The sequence below is a fragment of the Giraffa tippelskirchi genome, chromosome 1 (genome assembly GCF_054371585.1).
Source record: "Giraffa tippelskirchi isolate mGirTip1 chromosome 1, T2T-mGirTip1v1.2.pri, whole genome shotgun sequence".
Lineage (NCBI taxonomy): Eukaryota > Metazoa > Chordata > Mammalia > Artiodactyla > Giraffidae > Giraffa > Giraffa tippelskirchi.
The window spans coordinates 11,815,965-11,830,133 of NC_137275.1; the positions used below are offsets into that span (position 1 = coordinate 11,815,965).

At 48.4% G+C, this 14,169-nt stretch overlaps 1 protein-coding gene across 4 annotated transcripts in view; it reads left to right on the forward strand.

Moving 5' to 3' along the window:
- The window catches only part of SLC2A9 (solute carrier family 2 member 9), a 203,679-nt gene that overhangs the window by 96,962 nt on the left and 92,548 nt on the right, over window positions 1-14,169 (forward strand). For all 4 annotated transcript variants that reach the window (XR_014053398.1, XM_081489056.1, XM_081489147.1 and 1 more), the window contains exon 7: window positions 6,475-6,662. Coding sequence is in view for 3 of the 4 variants with exons in the window: in XM_081489056.1 (XP_081345182.1) it covers window positions 6,475-6,662 (188 nt within the window). In the remaining variant the exon portion in view is untranslated. The remainder of the gene's footprint in view (window positions 1-6,474; window positions 6,663-14,169) is intronic.

Below are 14,169 nucleotides of genomic sequence, written 5' to 3' on the forward strand. Positions count from 1 at the left end.
TCAAGGCACAGCATTTTGTGGGTATTTCAAGGCCCGAACCAGGCTGCCCTCAACCTTCAGTTCTTTCTCTGAGTTTGCCAGGCTCAGGCTCCACTTCCAGAGAGGGCATCATTGGGCTGGGAAACTTCAGGGCTGTGAGTCGGCCCTGGCCAAGAACACCTGTTTTTCTTGATTTCTTTATGTAGTGGTGTGGTGTGAGGTGTGGGTGGGTAGGATGTGGGCTCAGCTCTCTTACATGGTGAGGATAGGAGCTCGTGGGACCACACAGCCTCCAGCTCATCACTCCTTTCCCCCATCACCCACTTCCAAATCCAGGCTCCAGCCATGAATGGTCTCCCAGACCCATCCCTTGGATGCTCCTGGCCCGTGTTGTCCGCATGGGTCCAGCTAACACGTGGCTCATGAGCCACCAGCCCGCTCTGTTGGATTCTGCCTGGTCCATCATCCATTCTTCCCCACTGGGCAGAGAGGACAACCTCAGAATCCTTCTCAACCCCAAGTCCTGGGCAGCTGTGACCACTCAGGGAGAATCAGATGCCAGCAGAGCCCTGTCCTGTACCCTCACTAACCGAGAGAGCTGACACCAGAAGGCCCGTGCCTGAAGCCAGGGTAAGCTTCTGGGTAAGCCCAGAGGTCTCACCCCAACAGGCTCCCCAGCTGGTCTGGAGCACCAAATAAGCACTTTTCAGGGCCAAGCACCCCTCCAGGTGAGGGCCCACTACCCAGTCCTCATACCCCAAGAGGCTGGCACGAGTATCATCCCTGAATTAGAGGTGAGGATGGGGTCCAAAGAGGCTGAGTGACTCTTCCATGGTCACCCAACCAGGACGCGACATCTAGGGCTATGTGCTTAAACCCTAGGCTTGCGACTGCACAGTCCAAGTTTGTGACTCCCATCCCTTCTAAGCCCTCCCTCCTAGATCCCTGGCAGTATTGGACAGACACATCCCCCTTTGCCCTTACTAAGTCTTGCATGATGCTGCTAGCTTCCCAGCGGGTTACTTGTCCCCAAAAGGGGTCACTGATGGCACTAAGCTCCAGGCTGAGCCAAGCTCCAGGCTGGTGCCCTGCCTATGCTGCCCCAGGTGGTTGTCATAGTGACCTGGAGACACAGGTGGCCTCAGCCCCATCTTACAGTTAAGACCTAAGGCTTGAAAGATCAGGTGCTCTCCCCGTGTCCTGCAGAAAGTGGGTGGTGGTGGGGTTGAACCTATAGCTACCTCATTTCAGTGGCTCTGCGTTGGTTTTCCTTTGGTGACTTAAAACGTCAATTTATTATCTTATAGTTCTGAAAGTCAAAACTCCAAAATAGGACTCAACAGGCTAAAATCAAGGTGCTGGCAGGGCTGGGATCCTTTCTGGAGGCTCCAGGGGAGAATAATTCCTGGCCTTTTCCAGCTTGTAGAGGTGGCCCACACTCCTTGTCTCGTGGCCGCTTCCTCCTTTAAAGTGCATCCCTCTTCCAACCCCTGTTTCCATCGTGACATCAGTTTCTCTCTCACTCTGACCCTCCTACCTTTCTCTTATAAGGACCTTTGTGATGACATTGGGCCCTCCTAGATAATCCAGGATAACCTCCCTATCTGCAATGCCCCTTTGGCCATGAACGCTAACTTATTCACAGGTACTGGGGATTAGAAGGTGGACTGACTCGGGTGGTCATTCTTCTGCCTACCCCTGGCTTTTTCTGCTCTTCAAAGTGCCTCCTAAAAGACAGAGATAGGGAGTAACCTGGTGATATTTGCCTCCTCTCTCCCCAGTGCCATACATGGAGTTCCCCTCCTGGCTCCCAGGACATCCTGAATTTGCTCCCTCTGTGACACTGCCATGTAGTTAGAATCACACTTTTTGACATACTTCTACACAGTGTTAGTCAATTAACCAGCAAATCCCTTTGGGAAATGTGGAGCTAAACAAAATGAAATGGGTATCTTTCTTGCAGGATTTATCAAAACCTTTACTATTCTTTCTTTTTTTCTTTCTATTTTATTATTTATTTTTGGCTATCCTGGGTCTTCATAGCTACACATAGTTTTCTTCTAGTTGCAGGGCTCAGGCTTCTCATTGCGGAAGCTTCTCTTTTTGCACAGAGCAGGCTCTAGGGTCCGAGGACTTCAGTAGTTGTGGCACACAGGGTTAGTTGCTCCACAGCATGTGGGATCTTCCCAGACCAGGGATCGAACCCATGTCTCCTGCTTTGGCAGGCAGATTCTTAACCACTGGACCACCAGGGAAGTCCAGAACCTTTACTAGTCTAACGTGAAGTTTGAACCACCAAGAGCTAGCACTCATGCAATGAGACTAAGCTTCTCTGATTAGGGAATCTTGTTCCCATGGAGCCTCTCCTGGGATTGGAATTCCACAAAAACTCATTTGGAAATGTGGTGTGATTGTGGTGGAGACACCACCTTCCCAGTGCAGCATCTGGAGCATAGTAGATGCTCAGTAAGTTTGTACTGAGAATTGGCTCTGAACAGCCCATGATTTCAGCCCACCATGCATGAGACCATCCCTTTACATGACCAGTACTGTCCCCACAAGATCAACAAACACCAGCTTGGCACCTGGTCTTCCCCGGGCACCAGACACTGGACTTCTGGGTGCTCATAGCAGGTGGAAAAGAGGTGCTGATGACAGTGTGGGGAGAAAGTGCCAAGGTGGGAAGAAGCACAGGGGGCTGTGAGATCCCAGAATCTGGCATTGAGATGGGAGAAGTTAGCCAGGGGAGGAAAGGCAGGAAGAGCATTCCCAGCAGAGGGAAGGGCATGGCCAAGTGCAGACAGCCAAGAAAGCATAGCATGTATAGGAAAGATGAAACGCATGTTTGCACGTCCAAGAGAGATGCATGCAAAGATGGAGCAGTTCGGAGTGAAGCTGAAAGAGAGCCATGGGCCAGGTCCTGGAGCCTGGGCTTCACTCTGTGTGGAGGGAAGGGGCTGGGGGGCCTTTTATTTTTATTAATTTTTTTAAAATACCTATTTATTTATTTTTGGCTGTGCTGGGTCTTCCTTGCTGTGTGGGCTTTTCTCTAGTTGCAGCGAGCAGAGGTTCTTCTCCCTTGCAGTGTGTGGGCTTCTCATTACTGTAGCTTCTCTTGTGGTGGAGCACAGGTTCTAGAACCCTCAGGCTTCCGTAGTTGTGGCTCCAGGGCTCTAGAGCAAAGGATCAATCGTTGTGACACACAGGCTTAGCTGCTGTGCAGCGTGTGGGATCTTTCCAGATCGGGGATCGAACCCGTGTCTCCCACATTGGCAGGTGCATTCTTTACCGCTGAGCCACCAGGGAAGCCCCCCAGGAGGCCTTTTAGAATCAAGTGCACTGGTAAGCTGACTGCTGATGCTGCAGTGCACAGAAAGGGTTTATGGCTGGCGCTCCACAGGGCATGAGAAGACTGGACCCAGGAGAGCAGTTCCAGGCTACTGCCATTGCTATTGCAATAGCTCAGGACAGGTGTGAGAACCAAACCAGCTCGGCACTTCCAAAGTTGGAAACTGAGAGAAACATGGATGGCTCTCCCCTGTCAAAGTCCACCAGGTTGGAGATTGGCTTCTCCAGGAAGCAGAGGCTGAGAAGGCGTTTGGTTTGCAGATGTTCACGGGGGATAATGGACTTCCCTAGTGGCTCAGCTGGTAAAGAACCCACCTGCAACGCGGGGGACCTGGGTTCAATCCCTGGGTTGGGGAGATCCCCTGGAGAAGGGATAGGCTACCCACTCCAGTATTCTGGCCTGGAGAATTCTGTGGACTGTAGACTCCATGGGGTTGCAAAGAGTCAGACACGACTGAGCGACTTTCTCTTTCACTGAGGATAATAACTGGGCAGGGAAAGGGTGGAGCAGGATTGAGCAGGAGAAGCATCAGACCACAGGGCCACCTGGCAAGGTCTCTGCCAGTCACAGGAGAGCCCTGGAGCAAGGCTTGAGCATCACACGAGTCCCTCCTGGGCGGGGATGGCTGGGTCCTTGTACCACCACCATGCCCGGTCATGGGCTGGGACCACTATGAGAATAGCATCATTTGGGCTTCCAAGATGAGATGGACACCTGTGATGCTAACAGCTGGAGGCTGTCAGCTAACCACCCTCCTCCAGGCCAGCAGCCCAGTCCTTTCCCGAAGAGGACCTCAGTGGTGTGTCTTCATGTCTGCCAGACCAGTCACACGAGTTATTCTTCCTCCCTCGGTCAGGGAACCATGAAAGAAGGGATGTGGGACAGTAGAAACAAGCTATTTTTATGAACACATATACAACAGGAATGTTAGATAGATGCTTCAAAAGAAGAATGAAGGGGCTTCCTCAGTGGCTCAGTGGTAAAGAATCTGCCTGCCAATGCAGGAGACATGGGTTCGATCCCTGGTCTGGGAGGATCCCACATTAAGCCCAAGTGCCACGACTACTGAGCCTGTGCTCTAGAGCCCGGGAGTCACAATTACTGAAGCCCACACACCCTAGAGACCGTGCTCCACAGGAAGAGAAGCCACTGCAATGAGAAGCCTGTGCACCGCACCCAGAGAGTAGCTCCTGCTCGCTGCAACCACAGGAAAGCCAGTGCAGCAACAAAGACCCAGTACAACCAAAAATAAATAAATAATTTTTAAAAATTAGAAGAAAAAAAGAATGAGATCAGAACTTTTAAGAAGAAGAAGAAAGAATTTTGCCCCAGGAAACTCTAAGAGCTGAACAATGAGTTTAACTGAAAGCTTCCCGGCAGCCAAAGTGAAAAGGGGAAAAAAAAAAGGTTCTCAAGTTCTCCTTATTTTATGTATATCGGGAAGAAGAAAGAAATATTTTCTTGCCCTGAAACTCTAGGCTTACTTTATGACATTAATATTGCATTTTTGAACTTTGAGAAATACTATCGTTTAGTGAATGCTGTAGAAACATTACCCCCTCAGCTGTTTCCTCCACTTATCTTTAATAAATGCTGGGGAAAGTATTAAATTACAGCTTACTAAAGAGACATTCTGAGGTGGCTTTTACTATGCTTTTGGAAATAACACCTCAGAGCCTTCCTGGGCTTGCAGAATCTGGAGAGATTTAACAACCGTGTTTTGATTTTTCCTACCTAAGAAGAGCAGTTTCACCTGGCCTGAGGCTCAGAACAATGTTTTTAGGGATAATGCCCACTGTGTTGGGAATGGACTGTTCCCAGGAGCCAGCACAAGCTGCCTCCCCTGTAGGAGGATGAATACCTAAGTGCTGAATATTTAAATCTGCATTCTAAAAGCATCTCCCCTGATCTAATTATTGTGATCTTGGGGGTCTAACCAAACAGCCCAGCTTCATGCATATATCCATGGCAGTTTGCACAATTAAGGGCTTGGTAAAAAAAAAAAAAAAAGAATAAAAGATGACAAGCTCACTGAGGCTGGAAATTTGCAGTGTTCAACCTGGGAAAGCCTGAGTCACAGGGGTGAGCTTGAATCCTGGGAAGACTGGCTCTTTGAGAATATTTCAATCCAGCTTTCTGTGTTTCACAGGGTTGTGTGGAAAGGGCCCCGGAGATCATTTAGTTCAATCCCCGTTCCAGGCATCCTGGTGGAGTGGCGATCTGACCTCTGTCTCGAGGCCGCTAGTGGGAATGAGCGCACAGGGCAGGGCAGGCAGGAGGTGCTCAGTGCATCGTCGTGGAGCCAGGGGTCTGTCATGTGCTACATCACTCGGTCACTACAGGAACCTTTTGAGGCATGGACACTGCTCATCTACCCAGTGGCAGAGATGGGATTTGAACCCTGGACGTGCTCGGCTTTACAGTGGGGGCAATCAGAGGAGCCTGGTTCTCTAGGGCTTCTTCTCCTGGCCAACTCAGTGACCTTGAGCAGGTCACTGCATCTCTGTGGGCCTGTTTTCCTACTTTTGGGTGTCTGTATCCGTTCAGTTCAGTTGCTCAGTCGTGTCCGACTCTTTGCGACCCCATGGACTGCTTCTCTGTTCATCACCAACTCCCGGAGTTTACTCATACTCATGTCCATTGAATCGGTGATGCCGTCCAACCATCTCATCCTCTGTCATCCCCTTCTCCTCCCGCCCTCAATCTTTCCCAGCATCACGGCCTTTGTGTGTGTATATATATACATACATATATATATATATATATATACATATATATATAATTTATCTATTTGACTGCTCCGGGTCTTCCTTACAGCATGCAGAATCTTGCTCTTCATTGTCACATGTGAACGCTTAGTTGTGGCACGTGGGATTCAGTTCCCTGACCAGGGATCCAACCTGGGACCCCTGCAATGGGAGGACAGAGTCTTGGCCACTGGATCATCAGGGAGGTCCCTGTTTTCCTGCTTTTAAACAAGGGCTTGGCACTCCATGGCCTCAAAGACCCCTACCAGCTCCATCTCTGATACACAACCATCCAGTATGTCTGGATGGTGGGACGGATCATCCCCGAGAGGCCCAACATCAGACACAGCGGATGTCCTAATTACCCCCACTAAAATCTGTGCTCCTCCCTGTTGGCAGCCTTCCGGACATTCCTGGGCAAAGAGGACGTCTCCCGCGAGGTGGAGGAGGTCCTGGCAGAGAGCCGCGTGCAGAGGAACATCCGGCTAGTATCCGTGCTGGAGCTGCTCAGGAGTCCCTTCGTCCGCTGGCAGCTCATCACCGTGGTCATCACCATGGCCTGCTACCAGCTCTGCGGCCTCAATGCGGTGAGCGCGCCTGCACAGATGGAGGAACTGGAGGGAGGGGTGGGGGGAGGTGGGCCAAGGCTTGGACCCTGGATGCCCAGGTTCCAGCCCAGCTCTGTGCCACTGGGCAATCATGTAACCTGACCATCAGTTTCCACATCTGTAAAATGGGATAATGTAATATGGAAAGAAATAATCCATGTGAGGTGTTCAATGAAGCAGCTAGCCCAGAATTACCCCTTACTAAATGCTGCCTATCATTATAATTACTTGTCCCTAGAAATACTTAAAAGTCATATGTCTTTTTAAAAAATATTTATTTATTTATTTGGCTGTGTTGGGTCTTAGTTGCAGCACGCGTGATCTTTCCTTGCAACCTGCGTGTTTTTCTCTAGTTGTGGTTCGCAGTCTCCAGAGCATGGGCTTCATAGTTGTCCCGCAGCCTGTGGGATCTTAGTTCCCTGCCCAGGGATGGAACCCACATCCCTGCATTGGAAGGCAGATTCTTAACCACTGGACCACCAGAGAAGTGTCTAAAAGTCATATTTCTTAAGGAAGGTGTTAGGAAGTCACAAGTAAGCGACTTGACATTGAGATAATTTAAATAAAAGTACCCTTGGCTGGGCTGATGCTGGGAAAGATTGAAGGCAGGAGGAGAAGGGGACGACAGAGGATGAGACAGTTGGATGGCTTCGCCAACTCAATAGACATGAGTTTGACCAAACTCCAGGAGACAGTGAAGGACAGGGAAGCCTGGTGTGCTGCAGTCCATGGGGTTGCAAAGAGTTGGACTTAGTGACTGCTCAGCAGCAGCATTGGCTGGGCTGGCTTCAATGCATGATTTTGACCTGAGAAAATTTCAAGGCTTTAAAGAAAAGTTTCTTGAGGCCTGAGTTGATGTGGGCAGGTAAATCAGAGGAGGGGGTTCTTCCCTGGGGTCCCCTAACCCACCAACAGACAAAGCCTCCCCTTCTCTCTTAGGGGCTCCAAAAGGTAGAATTCAGAAATTTGAGGAGTAGGGAGGCAGACTTGGGATCATTATTGTTATGGCTGCTTCTGGAAAACAGTGGATTGCCTCCAGGGGTAGTGAGTTCCCCATTCATGAAAATGTGCAAGCCAGCTAGCCAGCCACTTGGCAGGAATACATAGAGGAGATTCCTACACTGAAGCAATCAGGTTCCCTCTGAGGTCAGTTACGTAGCTCAGGACAAGTGTGGCTGGGCCCAGAGGGCAGGAGACAGGAACTTCTGAAGAAGCCCAGATGAAAGAGTTGCCCTGCGTGTATGAGCCTGGCATACCAGAGTCAGCAGGAAGGGTGCTTGTGGGTGGATAGGGGAGGCAACCTGAAAGGGGGGTGGATCCAGTTGGGGGAGGGAAATTAACAACCACAGTGTTCAGCCTCATTTCTCTTTTTTCTCTTGTATCTCTTGTTGGAAATATCAGGATGAAATGAAATCATCTTGCGGCTAATTTGCTTACCCTTGGTCTAGTTGAGTCAGCAGAAGGAGGGGGCACCTGGGTTAACTTGCTTGACCTTGACATAGTCCTATTGTTGCCTCCTCTGGATAAGAGCAAGGTCGTGCTTGTTGTTGTTCAATCACCAAGTCATGTCCGACTCTTTGCAACCCCATAGACTGCAGCATGCCAGGCTTCCCTGTCCCTCACCATCTCCCAGAGCTTGCCCAAGTTCATGTCCATCAAGTCGGTGATGCCATCCAACCACCTCATCCTCTGTCGTCCCCTTCTCCTCCTGCCCTCAATCTTTCCCAGCATCAGGGTCTTTCTCAATGAGTCATCTCTTTGCATCAGGTGGCCAAAGTATTGGAGTTTCAGCTTCAGCATCCATCCTTCCAATGAATATTCAGGACTGATTTCCTTTAGGATGGACTGGTTCGATCTCTGTGCTTTCCCAGGGACTCTCAAGAGTCTTCTCCAGCACCACAGTTCAAAAGCGTCAATTCTCCGGCACTCTGCCTTCTTTATGGTCCAACTCTCATGTCCGTACCTGACTACCGGAAAAACCATAGCCTTGACTACATGGACCTTTGTCGTGCTGCTGCTGCTGCTGCTGCTAAGTCGCTTCAGTCGTGTCTGACTCTGTGCAACCCATAGATGGCAGCCCACCAGGCTCCCCCATCCCTGAGATTCTCCAGGCAAGAACACTGGAGTGGGTTGCCACTTCCTTCTCCAGTGCATGAAAGTGAAAAGTGAAAGTGAAGTCGCTCAGTCATGTCCGACTCTTCGAGACCCCATGGACTGCAGCCTACCATTTGTTGTGCTAGACTGTTTCAAATGCTGCCACCCTGTTCTGAGTAAGCAGAGAGAGAAAGGATCTGTTTCTTAAAGTTAACACGTGGAATTGTAAAACCACATATGGAATCTGTATATAATGAGGCATTTAGATAGAGAACCATGACATTTCTAAACAGAATTCTCTCCTTCTGTGAGACATAATTTTCCAATTTGCATATGCCATATCACTTTGTAAATTCCACTTGAATGTATCTGTAAGCCCCACTGCATAAGCATAGATGGGGGGAAAAAAAATCTCTGCTCCCAGCACCAACAGATCTGAGATCTCAGTCACTTTCCTTTGCGTTGACTGCCTTCCAACTCTTTTCTCCTCTTTTTTTTTTTTAATGTATTTATTTATTTATTTACTTGTGGTCATGCTAGTTCTTTCGTTGCTCTTCGTGGGCCTTCTCTAATTGTAGAGAGTGGAGGGGGGCTACTTGAGTTGCGATGCATAGTCTTCTCATTGAAGTGGCTTCTCTTGTTGTGGAGCACAGGCTCTAGGCACACAGGCTTCAGCAATTGTGGAACATGGACTCAGTAATTGTGGCTCACGGGCTCTAATAGTCGTGGTGCACCGACTTAGTTGCTCCGACAACGTGAAATCTTTCCAGACCAGGGATCAAACCCATGTCACCTGTATTGGCAGGCGGATTCTTATCCACTGTGCCACCAGGGAAGTCCTCCGTCTTATCATTGTAAGAACATTTAGCATGACATTTATCCTCTTCACAAATGTTTAAGCGCACAATATGACATTGTTAACCATGGGCATCTTATTGTACAGATCTTTAGAGCTTATTCATCTTGTTTAACTGAAACTTTATAACTATTCATTAATGACATTGAGTTTCCCCTGCTCCCAGCCCCTGGCGACCACCCCAGTTCGACTCCATGCTTCAGAGTATACCTGTGTATGTCACCAGGCTGGGTCCCTAGGTCATCCCTAGGGAGTCAAGGGGCCAAGTCCTACTTCATTCTTACATGAAATGAAGTGAAAGTTGCTGCCTCTTTGCGACTCCATGGACTGTATAGTCCATGTGTATTCTCCAGGCCAGAATACTGGAGTGGGTAGCCTATCCCTTCTCCAGCGAATCTTCCTGACCCAGGAATCAAACCAGGGTCTCGTGCATTGCAGGCGGATTCTTTGCCAACTGAGCTACCAGGGAAGCCCTCATTCTTCCATACCAAAGGACAAGTGCCGGTGAGCAGCAAATCCCAGCCTCAGAGCCCACTGTCCTGTGCCCCAGTCCAAGCTCCCTCCCTGCACCTGCTACCTTTTACCCCAAAATAATTCACAAGATCAAAGGAGAGAGCTAGCTAACACCGATGAAAGCCTTTAAATGCACTTTAAGACTTGCTCTGTCCCCTTAGTTTTACCAGAAATTGTGTGAGGGGATCATAAAGCATGCTGAGTGCTGAAGAATTGATGCTTTTGAACTGTGGTGCTGGAGAAGACTCTTGAGAGTCCGTTGGACTGCAAGGAGATCAAACCAGTCAATCTTAAAGGAAATCAATCCTGAATATTCATTGGAAGGACTGATGCTGAAGCTGAAGCTCCAGTACTTTGGTCACCTGATGTGAAGAGTCGACTCGTTGAGAAAGACCCTGATGCTGGGAAAGATTGAGGGCAAGAGAAAGGGGCGACAGAAGACGAGATGGTTAGGTAACATCACCTATTCAATGGACATGAGTTTGAGCAAACTTTGGGAGATAGATGAGGACAGAGGAGCCTGGCATGCTACAGTCTGTGGGGTCTCAGAGAGTTGGACACAACAACTGAACAACAACAATGAATGTGGGGGGACACAGTCTATATGTTAAGACAATAGTAAATACTGCTAGGCATCTCCATTCATCACTTTATTCTGGACCCAAATGTCCTGCAGGATAGGTGGCTCCATCCCCATTTTCTTTCTTTCTTTCTTTCTTTTATTATTATTTTTGTTGTTGTTGATGTTTTTATTTATCTATTTTTTTACTTTACAATATTGTAATGGTTTTGCCATACAAATTTTCTAAATGAAGCTGAGACTTGCAGAGGATCAAGGACTTGCTCAAGGTCATGGCAGGTGACACCTGTGCTGTCAGACGCACATGTCCTGGCACCAGGGCCCTGCCAGATTCCCCAGCCCATCTCTAAGACCTTATACTGTGCACTGAACCAGTCTTTCTCAGCCTTAGCACTATGCACATTTGGGGCTGGAAAATTCACTGTCATGGACGTGTACACTCGAGAATGTTTTGCAACTTACCAGACCTCTGCTCACTAAGTGACAGTACATGCAACCAGCAAACATGTCTCCAGAGGTGGCCAAATGTCCCCTGGGGACAATAATGCCCCCAGTCGAGAATCACTGTCCTAAACAAGCATTACATATTGTTCAGTACTTTTTTTTTTTTTGCTAAAGAGTTGATGAATGGTTTTCACACTCTTTAGAAATCAAGTGAAAATTGAACATAACATTTAGTTATTTCTCATTCCCTTTTCCGCATCAGATTGTTTTTATCCCCCTCCTTCTCACGGTAACTTTCAAGTTCTTGTCTCTAAAATTAGACCTGTCACTTAAAATTATTTTATGTAGTTGCCTTCCTCCAACAATTTGTCCTTTGCACACAAAAGACAGACTTGTGGTTTTGGTTTTTGTGCAAAGGTTCAGTCTCTGTGATGCTGCTCCCTGCCCATAACCGTCATTGAGGATGGAGACCCTTCTCAGGGTCCATGGGTCTCCAGCAGCCCGTGACACATGGGAGGCAGCTGAGTGTTATGTGAGGAAAGGAGTAGGAGGTAAGAAGAACAGGGGTAGGGAGGGTGCAGTTTCTACCAAGTCCTCGGGGTGAAAATTTGACTGAATTGCCAAACCTGGGACAAGAAAGCCATAGTTTTCTTGAACCTTCTGGAATCTTCTAGAATGTCAAGAATCACAGTGGAACTCCCATCTACCTTAGGTTACCCTTCCTTCTTTTGAATTTCTCCCTTCTTCAGCAGAGGAGGCCAATCATACCAACTCCTCCAGTCCTCAGTTTCCTCTTATGGAAAATGGAGATATAGATTCATTTTTTTTTTCACAGCTGCCATGAGGATTGCATGAAATCAGGTGTGTTTGTGTTAGTTGCTCAGTTCATGTCCAACTCTTTGCTTCCCATGGACTGTAGCCTCTGTCCATGGAATTCTGCAGGCAAGAATATTAGAGTAGGTTGCCATTCCCTTCTCCAGGGATCCTCCCAACCCAGGGATTGAACCCAGATCTCCCACGTTGCAACCAGACTCTTTATCGTCTGAGCCACCAGGGAAGCCTGATGAAATTATGGACAGGGACTATCTCTGATGGTAACTGATGGGCCTCTGTCAGATCTCCCTTCCTCCTAGCTGGTATCAGCAAGACTGTTCCTAGCAGTGTTTTCTTCTCTCTCAGTGCCACACACTTTTAAACTTTGCCGCTTCTGACATGCACCGTAGTTGGGAAGCAAGACTCCCAATCTTGTCAGAATAAACATAAAACAAGAGTGGGGAGGCTCAGAGCTCAGGCTGGTAGGAAGCCACGTGGGTCTGGTGACATTCATTCTAGATGCTCAGTTCAGTTCAGTTCAGTCGCTCAGTCATGTCCGACTCTTTGCAACCCCATGAACTGCAGCACACCAGGCCTCCCTGTCCATCACCAACTCCTGGAGTTTACCCAAACTCATGTCCATTGAGTCAGTGATGCCATCCAACCTTCTCATCCTCTGTTGTCCCCTTCTCCTCCTGCCCTCAATCTTTCCCAGCATCAGGGTCTTTTCCAATCAGTCAGCTCTTTGCATCAGGTGGCCAAAGCATTGGAGTTTCAGCTTCAACATCAGTCCTTCCAATGAATGTTCAGGACTGATTTCCTTTAGGATGGACTGGTTGGATCTCCTTGCAGTCCAGTGGACTCTCAAGAGTCTTCTCCAACACCACAATTCAAAAGTATCAATTCTTGGACGCTTAGATTTCTTTATAGTCCAACTCTCACATCCATAATGACTACTGGAAAAACCATAGCTTTGACTAGACGGACCTTTGTTGGCAAAGTAATGTCTCTGCTTTTTAATATGCTGTCTAGGTTGGTCATAACTTTCCTTCCAAGGAGTAAGCGTCTTTTAATTTCATGGCTGCAGTCACCATCTGCAGTGATTTTGGAGCCCAGAAAAATAAAGTCTGTCACTGTTTCCACTGTTTCCCCATCTATTTGCCATGAAGTGATGGGACCAGATGCCATGATCTTAGTTTTCTGAATGTTGAGCTTTAAGCCAACTTTTTCACTCTCGGCCTTTTACTGCCAGTGTATTTGCCTGCTCGGTGGGGGCCCAAGTGTCAGAGCGTTCCCCGGGGAGCTAGTGTGCCCCTTGAACTCTTTACCTGTGTGACTGTTGTGTAACACGTCCTTTCCATGCTAGACTAGATCTGGGAGGCCAAGGACGGGCATGTTGTTCCCCATGGTAACGCCTGTACCTCACAGAGTGCCAGAGATCCTGCACTCTGGATAAACAATGGAAAGGAAGGGATACAAGGCTGGGAGAAGGAGGGGAGGGCGGGAGGCAGGAGAGCCTGAGACAGGTTTGTAGCAAAGCGTGTGACCCCTTCTCCCTCTGCCAGCCCGGAACCAGGCCACGTGAGTGTCCATCTCATTTGTCTAAGCTTCGTTAGGCATTCTGAACCCCAAGTCATACTCTGCACAAAACTTCTCATCACGAGAACAGAAGCGTTACGAACAGCTTTCATTGCAAGGTTTCTTCCCAAATAAATTCCTAGTTCAAATTAGAGGAATTAAATGTTCTGTTCCCCTAATAACTGAGACCATCTCGCTAGAAGAACTTGCTCAGTCCCCGTGACTGGAGAGAATGCTAAATGAGGGCCCTTCCAAGTGGTCCAGAGTGGAAGCTCTAGATTCAACTGTCTATGTTCAGCTCTCAACATGGAACTTGCCAGTGTGGGCATGAGTTGCCGTAATTGCTCAGTTCCTGTACCCTCTGATGCTGTATCCCCTGTATTTCTGATGCTGTGAAAGTGCTGCACCCAGTATGTCAGCAAATTTGGAAAATGCAGCAGTGGCCACAGGACTGGAAAAGATCAGTTTTCATTCCAATCCTAAAGAAAGACAATGCCAAAGAATGCTCAAAATACCGCACAATTGCACTTATCTCACACGCTAGCAAAGTCATGCTCAAAATCCTCCAAGCCAGGCTTCAACAGTACATGAACTGTGAACTGCCAGAT